Raw genomic sequence first — 16008 nt, forward strand, 5'->3', positions numbered from 1 at the left:
TACTCCGCCCCGTTGAGCACGCCCAGCGCCCAGGCAGTTGAATGTGACATGCGCAGTGGCAATTTTGCGGCAGCAGCGCTCGCTGCGTTTCCTGTTCGCCTGGTAATCCTTGGGCGGGCGTTACCTTAAGAAGGGTTAAATCGTTGATGGACACGTGTCTATTTGGAAGCGCCGCACCCACTGCGTGCCAGTGTTGTGCCCACAGTTGCTGCTGCTGCTGCCTGCAGAGGTGCTTGGCCCGGGTTCTTGTGATAAATCGCAAAGAACCAGTACCAGTCCATGACGACCATTCGAGCTGCCGTTGAGCGGTAGCCGCCCATGGTAGTGCCACACCCAATTTCCCGCACTCGCCTCAAAGTGCTCATTATTGGATCTGGACCCAGAAACGATTGCGTGTGACCCACCCACTGGGCGGGCAGAGTCGCGACTCGCGGTCCTTCATCTGCGAGTCAGCTGTCAGCGTGCAGAGGCGTCGTTATCGCCGGCCACATATAATATCTGATTGTGCCCCTGTCAGCAGGCGCTGTCACTGCTCTCAAAACCCACCCCTAAAATGCGTCGAGTCGAGTATCAATTTTGAACTGAACACACCCCTCATAGACACACATACACACACATATACATTTAGTGTACACTACAGTTAGACTTTCGCTTTTGTACATATTTGTTGTTCGGTTGTACTATGGATTCAGATGGTTGCGATGACGCGCATTGGAATGCGATTTGGTTGCCTCTAATCGCTGCTGTGCGCCTGGTCGAAAACTTGAAGCGGAATTTCCTTTCGTTTGACTGTGGACGTCGTCCAGTGGCAATGAACGCACTCGAAGAACTTCAAGTGTTTGCTTAAACTCCGAAGGGTTCAATATTTTAAAAGAGCCTTCACAAGATTGTTTGTCAATTTTAAACTCAACAAGAAAAATATGCTTCTGTATTTTTGGTCAAAGTGCAGTGCACTCATAAAAACACTGTTCAGTCATTGTACATTTGTGTGTATGGAATGGAATTCTTTTTTTTTAACGTCAGTTGTATGGCAGTTGTCGATGTTTATTTGCATCCAAAATGATTAATTATGAGTCATTTGATGTTAACAACCAGACTTATTTTCTGGAAACACTAACAGCTTTTTTAAAAAGCTGTTTTATTTAACAATTCGCAGTGTGACCTTAAGCCACATTTATAAAATAAACATATTAATACCAAAACACAGAAACATAAGAATTGTGACTGAGTTTGTCCAAGCACCGTTTTTAAACAGAGCAGTTAGCTTCATCCCCAATCTGACTTTTGGTTCTTTTCCCTGTTTTTAGATCAACAAGTATATTTTACACCATTCACTGTGATTAAAATTTCCATTATTTTGAATTACCAACCATTTGTATGTAAAATAGTTGTCTTAAGGCGTGTATTTTTACCTTTATTGATTGTAAATAAAATAAATAATATTATATTTAAACAGCATTAAGCAAATACGAATGCAGGGAACACAGCAATTCATGTTTACTGTCAATAGCTGAGTGTTATACACAATGTCTGTTTTAGAACACGCTTTATTTGTTATCCTGGCAAAAATGACACCCTGTGGCTTAGCTTGCGCCCAAAAGTATGCTGCAGTTTCCTAGTTATCTTGTTGGACGGTTCATTTCAATAGTTTAAAGAACATTCGAGAGATGGCGCTTTGTTAAGGGTGTGGAACTCAACTCAGTTTTTTAAGCAACCAAAATACAACCACAAACCAAAGAAAATTTTGGTTTCAACGTATAGTATCTTTTTTTGGATAAAAATGAAAATGTAGAAAAAATATCCAAAAATTTACTATGTATATAAAAAATATTAAAATTATCATATCATTTAAATTTATTTTATTTAATAGATAAACAGGTAATATAACTTTTCTTTCTTCTGTTACTTCCTCTACAAGTGACGAATGAAATGTTTTTGAGTTTGATAAGTAGCAAGCTATAAACGTTACGGGTAAAACGATTCTACGCTGAACAAACAAACTGACAAATAATCTAATTAACCACCAGAGTGATGAGTTTCAACTGTCAAAGACGCATGCGACTAATTTCGATGTTCGCAAGAAACTACTCAAAGTGCGAGTGAGACAATAACATATACAGAAAGGGAACGATATAGGCGATATTATGTCAAAATGTCAAAGTGAAAGGCCATTAATTGCCAAGCCTGTTGGGGCCCGAAGTCAGCGCTGAATGCTCGGCGCTCTCAGCAGCTGGCTGAGTCGACTCCTAAGAATAAAACGTTCGCTCACTTTCAATTTCCGCGGCGGCATTTTTCAATACAAATTCCTTGGAGAACTCTCGACGACATGCACACTTCAGGCTTGTCTCAAAATCTAATTAGTTGGATACTTCATTAACCGCAGCCGACAATCAACAAATGAGTAATTAACTTGCGCCTGGAAGTCGCAGCTATTCTCGCTCTTCTTGTCAGCGACATCGTGTGCAGTTAATATTTCATAATTGAGCAATTTATATTCGCATCTTTGACAGGATCAAAGCCAAAGCCGACACTCGAACACGGCATGCAAATTTCATGCCCCGTTTATTGAAGCACAGCGCCGTGATAGCTCTTGGTAGGTCTCTGTAGCGCCAGATTCTGTGTGTGGCGCCTTAATCCAGTCCAACAACATCTTGGTGTTTGCTTCATTTAATAGTTGTGAATCATTGTGGAAATAATATCCAAGAGGTAGTCATTTGATATGGGGAATGAATTAAATGAAAGTATTTTAAATATGTACTAAAAAAAAAGTAAAATATAATACTATTCATACAACTTCATCTTTTGGCATTGGTAATTATAAATGACACTTATGTATAAAGTTAGGAGATCAATTGTCTTCTTTCCAGTTAATTTTCCAACTTTATTCGCGTTGGTCAATTATCATTATCACTATATAACTTATCATATAAAATATATAAAAATTTATTCGCCTTGGAAAATATGGGTATTCAGATAATTGAATGATTCTCTCTTATTAATTTGACTCTTATTGTTTTAACTAGATCGTCTCGGCTGTTGACACTGATCAAGAATATACTTTATAGGGTCGGAGATGCCTTCTTCTACCTGTTACATACATTTCCTGCCGGCACAAAGTTATAATAACCTTCTACCCTATGGGTAGCGGGTATAAAAAGTCGAACAGCATTAGGCGAACCGGTATTGACTCGCAGCGTCGCGTACACGTTATACCTGTTGAACTGACCAGATGAGTAGTGTTTTTCTTTAAACGAAAGTGAAAAAGGCAATAAGTTTTAGAAAACATGAATTCGACAATAATAGATTTTTACAAAGATAAGACTCTATTCCTGACAGGTGGAAGTGGATTTTTGGGAAGAGGTAGAATAACTATAAAAATGATAATGCAAACTGCCAGTGTAAATTAAATCACAAATAAATGTAACAAATACATTGAATCAATACGAATGATATGATCAATAATTTTGTTCTCTCCATATGAGTTTTAATAACAAGTATGTGCCTTTTTAAAAAATTAAAAATTATTTTTTGTTTTAAAAAGCAAATTGGGATCGTAGTTCCTCTAAGCGTTACAAATTTTTGAACTCTGATCGGTTTTTCAGTTGTCATTGAGAAAGTGCTACGGGCAACAGAGGCGTCTCGTATTTATGTGTTAATTCGATCAAAGCGTGGAAAAAGTCCACAAGACCGCATAGCCGAATGGAAAACAGATCCAGTGAGTGCTGATCAATATTTTCAAAAACTTTCAATTCAACTCAATTTTATTTTAATCCAGTTATTTGGAGTACTACTCAAAACTCAACCAAATACTCTGGAGAGAATTGTGCTCATATCTGGTGATTGTGAAGAACCAGATCTGGAAATCAGTGAAGAGGTTCGTGAGTTGCTCAAGAATGAGGTGCAAGTGGTTATTCACTGTGCAGCCACAGTGAACTTTGCTGAACCTTTGCACAAGGCATTGGATATTAATACTCGTGCAACACAGCTTATGTTGAATCTGGCCAAGGAAATGAGTCGACTTGTGGGATTTGTCCACGTCTCCACAGCTTTTAGCAATTGTGTAATTTCACACATTTCGGAACAATACTATCCGGACAATCTGATTGCTGGGGCGGACAAGGTTTTACCGATTAGAAAAGTTTGCGGCGATGTTCTATTAGACACAATGGCATCGACTCTCATGGGCAAGTTTCCTAACACCTACACTTATACAAAGGCTCTAGCAGAAAATGTGATTCAGACCGAGTCGGGAGAATTACCGGTGTGCATCTTCCGACCAGGTTCAAGTAAGTGTCTTCACTGAGTTGACTCGATTCCATTCTAATTGTAAAATAATTTTTAGTTGTTGCAACTAACAAAGAGCCGATGTCGGGATGGATAGACAACATCTACGGACCCCTTGCTATGGTTTATGGTACTGGAATTGGTGTTTTACGAATTGCGCCTATGAATGTGAGAGCTCTAAATCCCATATTGCCCGTCGACTACTGCGCCAACTGCATTCTTGCTTGTGCAATGCAAACAGCGAACGAATCAGCTGAGAAGAGACATCGCTCATTGCCTCCGACTATTTATAATTATGTGCCCCATAAGAGTAATTCGATATCAAATAGGGCTTTCATTAATATTTTGGCGAAGTATCGACATGTTGTTCCATTAGAACAGGCGCTGTGGTATCCATTCTTACATACTACACCTTTTCTTTGGCTGTTCAAATTAATAGCTATCTTCTACCATACGTTACCCGGTTATGCCATTGATTTGGTGCTACGGTTGCAAGGCCAAAAACCCCGAATGATTAAGTTATATCAAAAGGTACACAAAAGTATGAACGCACTCTCCTATTTCGGTACAAGATTCTGGACATATGAAACGATAAATAGTTTAAATAGTTTTATACCCGCTACCCGTAGGGGAGAAGGGTATTATAACAGACAGACATGGCTATATCGTCTCGGCTGTTGACCATGATGAAGAATGTAAGCTCTGTAAGCTGTTACATAAATTTCCTGGAGGCACAAAGTTACACTACCCTTCTACCCTTCATAACCACTATAGTAATTATTGTATATACCCAAATTCGCAACTCTAGCTTTAAAATTACACTTGTTATTCGATTTTTTTGATTTATGGGGGCGGAAGTGGGCGTGGCAAAAATTTGAAACAAACTTGATCTGCGTGCAAACATAACAAATGCTGTCAAAAAAAAATTTAGCTTTATCTCTTATAGTTTCTGAGATCCAGTGTTTCATACGGACAGACGGACAGACAGACAGACGGACAGACGGCAAGATCGTCTCGGCTGTTGACGCTGATCAAGAATATATATACTTTATACTAACTTTGCAAATATATAAATAATAGGTTTCATACATGATGACCACTGAGTTCATTTTAGGATTTATAATTTAATTTAGTCAGTAGACATTAAAACATCGTCCCTAAATTCAGTTACAAGTAACTAAATTGCTCTAACTACTATAAATAAAACTTCAACGCTTAATATAGACATATCGACTTCATTACTCTAATTAATTTGACAATTTTATCAAATTCTTTCTTGCCTTGCGTAAGTATTCATTAATAACTAAAGTTGTTAGAAAATGTGTTTGTCGTACTTGCGCCATCATCACTTGCATAAAATGAAACAACTTCCGGCTATGGAACGATATGTGAACAAGCAACACACAAGAGCAGCCAGCGAGATCTCCAACTATGCCAACAGCAACCAGAAGCCAGCAGCCAGCAGCCACCCTGCGCTCATTCTGTTTGTACCTGTTGTAGACGCTGCTGCTGTGTCTGTGTGTGTGCGTGTGTGTGTGTTGGAGAGACTGTTGCATGCCTCGGTTGCATCTTGCGCTGAATGACAGCAATAAAATCTAAATTACACAATCAAAGTGACATTAGAAATGTCATTTGGAGGCCCTTGAGTATCTGTTTGCTTGTTTGTATGCCTGTCTGTTGACAATGCCAAAAACATGGACTCAGTTGAGTTGTTGGAGTGACTGACAGCGCGGCCCTTCGCTCAGAATTGAGAACTCTGGCCAGAACTCATCATAAATTTCATTTGATTGTCGTGCAATGTCAAGAATCTCAAGTGGAAATTTATGCGACGGGGGGCGAAGGGAAGATCGTAAGGAGAGTGGATCGTGGATCGCAGCTATTGATATCTTTAGAATGCGGCAGTCAACGAGGCGTGTGAGTGATTTGTTAGACAGAGAAAGAAAGAGAGAGAGATAGAGAGAGAAAGTTGCGCCATTTTATGTTTTGTGATAAATTAATTAAAATGAGACAATAACTGCAACGGGAAGCATACTAATTAGCTGGAGACGATCGACAACAGCCAGCAGCCAGCAGCCAGCAATTGTAAGAAGAAACTTGTACAAGATGTCAGCGCAACAAATTTCAATTAGTTCACGCTTCACTTATTAGGCGATGCCGCGGCGCACTCATAAAAAGAAAGTGCCGCCCCGCCTTGCCCCGTCTCGCCCTGCCCTGCCAGATGCCCAATCCGATGTTCCCATCCGATTCCCATGTCTCTAGCTGCTGCTCCTTTTGCCAATGAGCCGGAGCATGAGCGATGCCTCAGTTGGGAGTTCACTTCGAAGTCTCGCGGCAGCGGCGACATAATTAATTTGTACAACATTTTGCTGTAAATGTTGATTGTGATTATACCCGCTACCCATAGGGTAGAAGGGTATTATAACTTTGTGCCGGCAGGAAATGTATGTAACAGGTAGAAGGAGGCATCTCCGACCCTATAAAGTATATATATTCTTGATCAGCGTTAACAGCCGAGACGATCTAGCCATGTCCGTCTGTCCGTCTGTGTGTCTGTGTGTCTGTGTGTCTGTCCGTCCGTCCGTATGAACACCTAGATCTCAGAGACTATAAGAGATAGAGCTATAATTTTTTTTCGACAGCATTTGTTATGTTTGCACGCAGATCAAGTTTGTTTCAAATTTTTGCCACGCCCACTTCCGCCCCCGAAAATCAAAAAAATCGAGTAACAAGCGTAATTTTAAAGTTAGAGTTGCGAATTTTGGTATATATAATAATAACTATAGTAGTTATGATTCCTGAAAATTTGGTTGCGATCAGATGAAAATTGTCGAAGTTATTAAAGAAATACTTTTGTATGGGCAAACACGTCTACTTACTAGGGTTGTTGCTTTAGATGACAATCTGGTATATTGTGCCGTCTATGGTATATTTTGAATGCGGTACTATATCAATATACCAAATATACTATTTGGTATATTTTTAGTATTTTTGCAGTATATTCGGTATATTTTGAGAAAATTATCGCAAAATATATTTCTTTTATTCAAAATGGGTAGCGGGTATCTCACAGTCGAGTGCACTCGACTGTAGCTTTCTTACTTGTTTTAATTAGGCACAGGGTCGCGTATTAAGCGGCCACCCAAAGCACTTTACGATGAGCAGCGCAGCCTTTGGGGAATTGCCCAGGCAAACGCACAGATACAAATGTATCTTTTGCACTGCAATGAGCTGCGAATGGTGGCAAAGGTTTCCCCATTCGATTTGATGGCAGTCAAAGTGGCATATCACGCTATTTTCGGGTCCTCAGCCAGTCAGCAGCTCCGATTACATGTTTTCTGTCATAGATTAGCCGCGGCACAACCCACACTCGCATCCACATCCACACCCCGTTCCACTTCTGAGTAGAGTTCGCTTCTTCAGTCTACTCTTTCGAGGCGTGTTTCACTTGCGGTAGCGCACATAATTTTCACACTCCCTGCTGAGCATCTGTTGATTTAGTGGCAGCATCTTTTGCTCAAGAGCAGAGAGGGAGAACGCCCTTCACTTCTTCAGAGTATCTGTATCTTGAGCTGTGTATCTGTGTGGCTAAACTGCATATTACTTATGCCACGATGATTTAGTGTGACGCGTGACAGATTTACAAGTTGCATTTACTGCATTCATTTATCATAAATACATATTTAAGCGCTGTCCAATTTGTGCCTCAATAATACATCTAGTTTTCGATCAACCGGAAATCGAAGTGCAACATTCTATATTATAACATTTATTGTCACCTCGTTGCAATTACCAGCTGTGCATGTTGCATGTTCTTGTGTTGTTGGCATTTCCTGCCACAAGCCATCTCTTCTAATTGTGTCGTCATTGCATTGCCAACATGCGACTACGATAAGATATTTTTCGCGTAATTATGCCGAGGTGTTGACACAAATATCGCTTGCAGGCCAAATGCGGAAAGCGAAACACAAATAATTTGCCAAGCTAATTAGGCTACAGTTGAATATAATGTTTTTTATGACTTTTTAATGCATTTTTCTAAATTTTACATGAATTTTGTCACATTCATTTTTCGGCCAGCCACAAAGTTGCTTTATTTTGATAGCTACATTTTATTTCATTTCACATCATAAACATGCAAATTTTTGCCATGGTGAAGCGCCAACTGAGCTTGGCCATAAAATACGAGATGCAAATCGAAATCAAAATCGAAAACGGAATCGGAATCGGAATCTGTGTTTGTGTCTGCCACTGAATTTATATCTGTATCTGGATCAGTTGCGTTATAAAACACAAATTCTGTAGGTTGTCATAACAAAACCTCAACGTCGAGACATTGATTACGTTTCCGTTTCCCCTTTTGTCTTTTGCTGCGGTTTGCTGAGTTGCGTTGCGTTTTTATGTGCCATGAAATTAATTTACGATTACGACAATTTAAATTTTTAAAATGACACTAAAAATATGTTAACAACTTGGCTGCTTCGTCGCTGTCGCCGTCGCCGTCGCCGCATTGTCGCAACGAAAGTGTTAAAAAAGTCTTTGCATCTTTCGGGAGCAGCCTCAAATGTGGCCTGGGATTTTTGATGAGCTATTGTTGTTGTTCATTTTGTTGTTGTTGGTTGCTCTGTGCTCTGTGACACATTGTTCCCGTTCGCTTCTGTCTCCGCCTTTGCCAAACGTTATTGAAGTGTTGACTTTATGTTTCATATTTTGTCTGAAGTCATTTAATTTCTATAAAAAGCCAACATCAAGTTTTCTTCTCCTTTCCTTGCAAAGGGAAGTTGTAAAGGGGGGCGAAGTGTTGTGTCATGTGACACTGACATTTATGCCGCATTGGCGGCAACAACTCATTTCCATTTCTATTCCCATTCTCACTCTCATTCACGGCCTATTGCCAGACAACAAGTTTATGAACTTATTAAAGGAAGTTGTTTCCCTTTATTGTCATAAAAACACATTGAACCATAAATTTCAGAGGCAATTGCCTAAAGTCTCAGGTGATGGACAAGCAAGTGCACTTAGCTGAAATTTAGATTGAGGAGATTGATTGACTATAGCTAAAAATTTAAGTACAATCAAAAATAGTTTGTAATTAAATTCGAAAAATTGATATTTATGTCAACATTGAAGAAAGTAACAAAAACAAATTATATTATAATTTAATGTTAAAAATAAAATATTATGAATAGTTAAGTAAATTTATACCACTTTTTTGGAATAAAAATAAATAGAGTAATATTGAAATTAAATAATGATCTCAATAAGTCAAATTTAATAGACTGTCGCAGCAGAGTGAGCTATAAATTAATAAAATCCTCTTTTAGTACTCAATTTTCAGAGTTCTGTCACTATATTACATAATAGAAGATTAAACAAGTAAGAAAGCTACAACAGAGTGTGCTCTACTGTGAGATACTCGGTATCATTTACATATGAAAGCAAAACAGTGCGGTTATTCTCAAAATATACCAAATTAGTATACTGATAAATTTTTTAAAACATACCAAGGGCTATAATCGGTATATTGACATAGTGTTACATTTAAAATATACAATACAAAATACAGTACAAAATATACCAGATTATCAGCCAAAGAAACTAAAACTCTTAGTGAGTAGGCGGTTTTCCCAATATCAACAATACATTTCAATAAAGGCACAAAGTTATAATACTCTTCTACCCTATGGGTAGCGGGTATAAAAATGTAGTATCAAAAGTTGTAATATAGAATATTCTGTACACTTGAAATCAAAGTTAACAAAAAATTGTATTAATATTAAATAGAAAATTTGATACTTTTTAATGTTTTATTTTATAATCTAAAGGTTTAAAGTAATACATTTATGCAAGTTTCTTGTAGTATATGAAGAATTGACTTTTACGTTTAATATATTTTTATAAATTACATTAAATGTTGTGAATTTTTCTTTAGAAATTATTACATTTAAGAAATTAATAACTAAAACTTAAAGCTGACTAACATTTAATTCATCATTCCAGTACATATCTTTATTCACAATGAAAATCCATTCACTAACTTCATTCGCCATTCAAGTTGAAAGCCTTTTGGTATTTTTAGAAATCAGATATTTATGATTCATTTATCGTGGCAATTGGCAAAACTCAACTATGCCCAACTTGATGGCTAATCATTAATGCCGAAACACTTGCAAAAACGTGTGAACTCATCCCGGAGCTGTGTCTGATTTGAAAATTATTTATTTATGGCCAAATGGTCGGTCATCGAGTGTGTGTGTGAGTGTGTGTGAAAGGCAATTCAGTTTTATCTCGCCAAATAATATGAGCTTGTCAGCACACACAAATAAACAAATCAGCCCAACAAATGATGGATTGGCACATACACACACACTCATCTCCCCTTCTCTTTTTCCCTTTGCTCCTAGTTGCCGATTGCAGCTAGTCAGCTGAGAGGGAGTTGGTAGTGGAAGTGAGGAGTTGCTCAGGCAGTCAGCCGGGAAGCCAAACATCGCCGACTGCGGGTCAAATCCTAAATCCTGGCAGGGAACTACAACAAGGCGACTTTTGCACTTTGTTGTACTTTGTTGCGAGTACACAATCTGCTTCTTTTTTTTGGTTTTTTTGTTTGGGTGGCTCTCTTTGTTGTAGCTGTTTCTATTATTGTTGTTGCTGAGCTCCTTTTGTTGCCGCATTGGCTTTAAAATGGTCTTTTTTAGCGCAGCGCCGCACTTTATTTTTATTTTCAACACTTTTTGTGGCGCCGCTTCTCGTGGCAGCAGAAGGGAACAGAACTGGAAAACATTCATAAAAGATGCATTATGCAATCTAAGCTCGTGTGAGCATTGCTAAATATTTTATGCGCATGTATTGTGTGCAGCACACAGATACACACAAACTCTCACACACAAGCAGAGCAAAGCCATATTTATTTATATTGGTAGTTTATGGCTTTGTTTTGTGTGTGAGATACAAGTGCGTTTAATCATTAATTTCACAGTCAAATACGAATTAACAAATTTCTTTATGCCAAAAACATTGCATGCTTGAGCGAAGACAAATGATCTGAACTGCAGGCATTCTTCTTTCGAGTGCTTGCCAAAATCCAAAGCCCAATCCAACATTGAGAAAATTATTAAATATGCTTTTAAATAACATGTGCCGTTTAACACATTGCGTTGCTTCGCGTTGCGTTGTTGATTTCATTCAATTTTTAATGCGCTTGTTTGCTGCGCCCCACATAAATTTCAACTTAAATTGCGCGCGCAGTAAAAAATGTTCCACAACCAACGCAAAAGAAATAACACAAATGCAATCCAACTGTCTCGTTCTCTCTCGCAGGTTGCGCCGCCTACTTAGCGCCTGCACAGTGGGTGGCTCGCTCACTCTCTCGCTGCCTTTGCTGTCCTTCTCATTCCCACTCGCTTGCCAATTAGCAGTTGTTTTTGTGTACGTTGCCCGTTGCGCATAGTTTATTTTGATTTGCCTAAGCAGACGGCTTCAAAATGAATTAATTTCAGATTTCGAAACGATTAAATTATGAGCAAAATGTTTTTTGCCGTTTGCTCTTTGATCTGCTGCCAAATGACAGTGTAGTACTATATGTTATTATGATGACTGTCTGTCGCGTTGTTGTTGCTCTTTCAGCTCTTATTCGTTATTCTGGCTTTTGTTCTTTTTGGGATCCACGATGTCTTTGTGTGAGTGAGTGTGTGTGTCTGCACAGCGTTTACGGCTTTTTAATGAGCATTATGTGCCTTTAATTTATGTCTCAATTTTGCGCATATTAAAATCTTTATTTTTCGCTTGTTTTTTTCTTTGTTCTTTTCTCTCTTTTAAATGTGTTTTTGAGGTGAAAAGTGAGAAGGTTTGGACACACCATATTGCAAGTTGAGTTGTTGTTAATAAGCTGGCAAACGACAATTTAAATTGCTTGCTGCAAAGATTGCATTACTAAAGATGTGCCACAAACATACACACACACATACATACACACTCTCATTTATATAAGTGTGAATAGGAATGCCACAAGAACTTGTCATACTCGTAATGTCCTGACAACAAGAGCTTTATTAGGAAAACGCACTGTGCACTGCACAGCTGTCGGCGCCCACTTCCACTTTTCCCTTCCCCATTCCCTTTCCCTCCCTCTCTCTGTCATCTTATACAGTGCACAGAGCAGAGCAGACTTAATATCTAAAGCAATTTACAGTTATGAAAATAAGAGACATATCCGCAAAACGACAAGCACAGCAGCAACCACCAGCAACAACAAAAGGAACGAGGCGAGAAACTTCTGCTAACGAAGTAAGTACCCTGGAGGACACTTAAGCGTGCGACCCCACAGACCCCAACAACACACACACAAACACACACATACACAGAGACCCCCACACAGATACAAGCAGAGTTCTGTACAGCTGGCTACCCAACCTGGCAAGACAGGCGGGAATAATGTCGCCAACATTTTCCGAAATTACACACAAATGGCCAAATAAAAGGTGCAAAACTCTGAAATAGTTGCATGCCATGGCCACACAGCAGAGAGAGCGAACATTCACTCACTCACTCTCTGCTGCTTAACACTTGCCTTCTCGTTCTCTCTCACTCACTCACTCCCGTACTCTGAGACTGAGTGAATGCGTGCTGCAGGCGGCCATATTGGAAACAAAACTCGCTCTCGCTCTCACGCTCAATTCTGAGCATATTTTGCAGAGTGAACTAAGCAACGTTTATTGGCTGTCCAGGCGTACGTCAATGTGGGCGTGGTCATGAAGAATAGCTTATGAGTGAGTTTTGTAGTGCAGAGAGCAGACTTCAGAGCGACGGCGCTGTGAGCGCAGCATGGAGTGTGGGGAGGGGGGAGGTAAAGTGTGGCCAACGAAATGAGGGTTAAATCGCGTGCATAATTTAGCAGTTCATTTCATTCATTTGAGTGCAATGCTCAGGCAACGTGCGCTGTGCTCGGTCTCAGACGATGCTACGTCTAGGTGTGTGTGTGTGTGTGTGTGAGTGTTTGGGTGTGTGTGTGTGTGTGGGCGCTGGCGCAGTGGCAACGTGGCAAATATCTACTGTCGTTTACCGCTACAATGACAAGCATTTATGGCAATTAACACTTTAGCTGTTTATATGCTGCTTCCTCTGCTCTCAGCTGCTGCTGCTTCTGTTGCTGTTGCTGCGACAGCGCAAAAAAAGCATGGAATGTAGTTGCTGCTTGCTGTTGTTGTTGTTGTTGTTATTGTTGTTGCTTAAGTGTGTCAGCCATTAGCGCACCACCCACAAGCAACAACACTCTCTACAGCAGCAGCAGCGTGTGCAAAGCTGGCATTCATTTGCCTAAAATCTAATTGCATTTCATGCAAATCACGTCGTCTGGGCCACTTAGCGGCTCTTTTTCAGCTGCTCGACCATTTTACCAGGCCATGACCAGTTGGCACTTCCATTTCCGTTTCCGTTTTCGCTTCCACTTCCGCTTTTTACCGTTTGCGTTTAGTGCAAATTCAATATCGTGCATAATTAATTTGCAATTAGCACGTTTCTGTTTTTGTTTTCATTTCACCAGCTTCGCGCACCTCGCTTGGCATGCAAATTTTCTAATTACAAGCTGAATGCAAACTAGTTTAGGCTCTTTTCCACTCCCTCTCTCTCTAACCTGCGGCTGATGATGATGATTTTGGACATACATCATGATGACCGAATGATGACGATGATGGTCGCTGGTCGTTTTGGTCGACCGACACGTCGGCCGGCGGCAATTCGAAGACCGTTTGGATTTTTCGCACGTACGCGGCCAGCTTTAGCTTCAGGTCCTCAGGTCCTGGACCACGACCAGGTCCAAATGCGTTGGCATACGAAATGAGCTGCAAATTGATGGAGGAATTAGCGCAGCATATTTAATTCGCCAATAAAAGCCATGGCCGAGGCCGCAGGCAAAAGCTCTGATCCTCGGGGGCAGCATAGCGCAGAGATATTCGCACACCATCGATAATAAAAGAGTGCAATTATGTATGAAAATTACAAAGGATATGTCACGAATTAACGAGTGTTATATTGAAGGATAATCAGAAAGAAAGCAATTCAACATTAAAATACATCAGAAAGGAATATCCATTTTCAATATATTTTGTTAGCGGAATATGCATTAATTTTTTTAATTCTATTATGTTTTGATACTAATATGTATTGCTGGAATATATATTTTATATTTTCATTGTAATTTGTACTATTTTTTTTACACACTAATAGCTTAATAGAGAATGTATAATACCTTTTTTTTCTATATTGCTGGGTTTTCAAAATCTACATAATTTACAGGTATAGATATTTAAGGCCTTTACAAATTATATTTAACAACATTTAAACGTTTACTTTTAAGCTTTCTTTCAGTGACCCAATAAATATATTATGCGCACATATTACTTTTAATACTTGATTGTATGAAATACTCCTCTTTTGATTACTACAAATAAAAATCAACTTTATGAAATTTGCAGTTTGAACAAAATTCGAATATACCATAACATAATAAAGATATCGAATAGTGACCCTCACTATTCGAATAGCAAGCGAAATTTTAAAACTAGAGTACAGATAATAATAAGTAGAGAATATATATTGAGTTGCAATCAGATAAAAATTGCAAGAGTTATTTAAGAAATACTTTTGTATTGCAAACAATGCGTAGTGCAATTGGGTGTTAGTTGCTTTGTTTTGCAATTTAGTATATTTTGTACTCTATGGTATATTTTTAATTCAGTACAATATCGATATACGAAATATCGGGTATCTGGTAGACGAGTACACTCGACTCTAGCTTTGTGCTATTTGTGTTTTGAATACCTAATTGTATATATAACTCTTCTTTTGATTACTACAAATAGAAAATAATAGAATAAAACTATTTATCTAACCATATGAACGAATAGTTTACGATTTAACGTATTTTCATGCTGTCTGATTACGAATTATAGTTGTAATACTGTACAGAACTTATTTTTATATTACAATAAATAGTAAATTATAAATAAAAAGGCTTAAATTTAATTCACGCCTCATACTGCACTGTCAAATTTGCTGCCGCCATCCATAATTCGATCAATTATAAAGACATGGCCAATAAATTGGTAAACCGCAATCAAAATTGCAATGCGCTTAGCAAAGCAAAGCTGCCGCCGTTCGATTAAACCCCCTACCTTATCCTCTTTCCTCGCCCCCTCAATGCTTGTTGGTGTGCTCGCTCACCTCGTCGACTGGTTGACTAATTTATGTATTAACTTTGAACGCTCATTAGTTTAATTAGTCAAACAAATTAACGTGGGGCGCTCGGCAAGTGGAGTGCAAACAACAAAATGGCCGAATAAACACAGAGCCAAGTGGGAGCAAGACAGAGAAGGAGAGAGAATACTTGATGGAATAATTCGCATAGGGAATTGGCCATCTCGCTTGCACTCGCATTTTTGGTGGTCAGTGTGTGCAGCTCATTAAATATACAAATATTCAAATATTCAACAATATGCATGTGAATGCGAGTAAGAGAGAGGAGACAATGCGATTTGAGTAGAAAATTGCGCATTAACGCAATGCGAATAATTGGAAAATAATTTAATTAGCGCATAATTACGCAGCTGACCGCAGTTGTAATTTTAATTGGGCTTGTCGCGAGGTCAGCGGCTTTTCGACAACGATTATCGATTATTTTCCTTATGCACATTCGCCTTTTAATTAGCTGTAAATCTTTTGCAGCCTGTTGAA

At 38.9% G+C, this 16008-nt stretch overlaps 1 protein-coding gene across 1 annotated transcript; it reads left to right on the forward strand.

Moving 5' to 3' along the window:
* The first annotated feature begins 3284 nt into the window (after nt 1-3284).
* Nucleotides 3285-6656, forward strand: LOC132784159 (fatty acyl-CoA reductase wat-like). Its single transcript, XM_060789578.1, has 5 exons — nt 3285-3360; nt 3603-3715; nt 3776-4286; nt 4343-4882; nt 6544-6656. The coding sequence occupies exons 1-5, from the start codon at nt 3285-3287 to the stop codon at nt 6654-6656; spliced, it is 1353 nt and encodes a 450-aa protein (XP_060645561.1).
* The last annotated feature ends 9352 nt before the right edge of the window (nt 6657-16008 follow it).

This window comes from Drosophila nasuta, chromosome 2R, assembly GCF_023558535.2.
Source record: "Drosophila nasuta strain 15112-1781.00 chromosome 2R, ASM2355853v1, whole genome shotgun sequence".
Lineage (NCBI taxonomy): Eukaryota > Metazoa > Arthropoda > Insecta > Diptera > Drosophilidae > Drosophila > Drosophila nasuta.

Excerpts from the sequence above, each read along its gene's own strand:
- LOC132784159 (XM_060789578.1), top strand. The coding sequence starts at position 3,285 with ATGAATTCGACAATAATAGATTTTTACAAAGATAAGACTCTATTCCTG. Across the intron at positions 3,361-3,602 it reads AAGTGGATTTTTGGGAAGAG|TTGTCATTGAGAAAGTGCTA; the intron begins GTAGAATAACTA and ends TCGGTTTTTCAG. Across the intron at positions 4,287-4,342 it reads CATCTTCCGACCAGGTTCAA|TTGTTGCAACTAACAAAGAG; the intron begins GTAAGTGTCTTC and ends AATAATTTTTAG.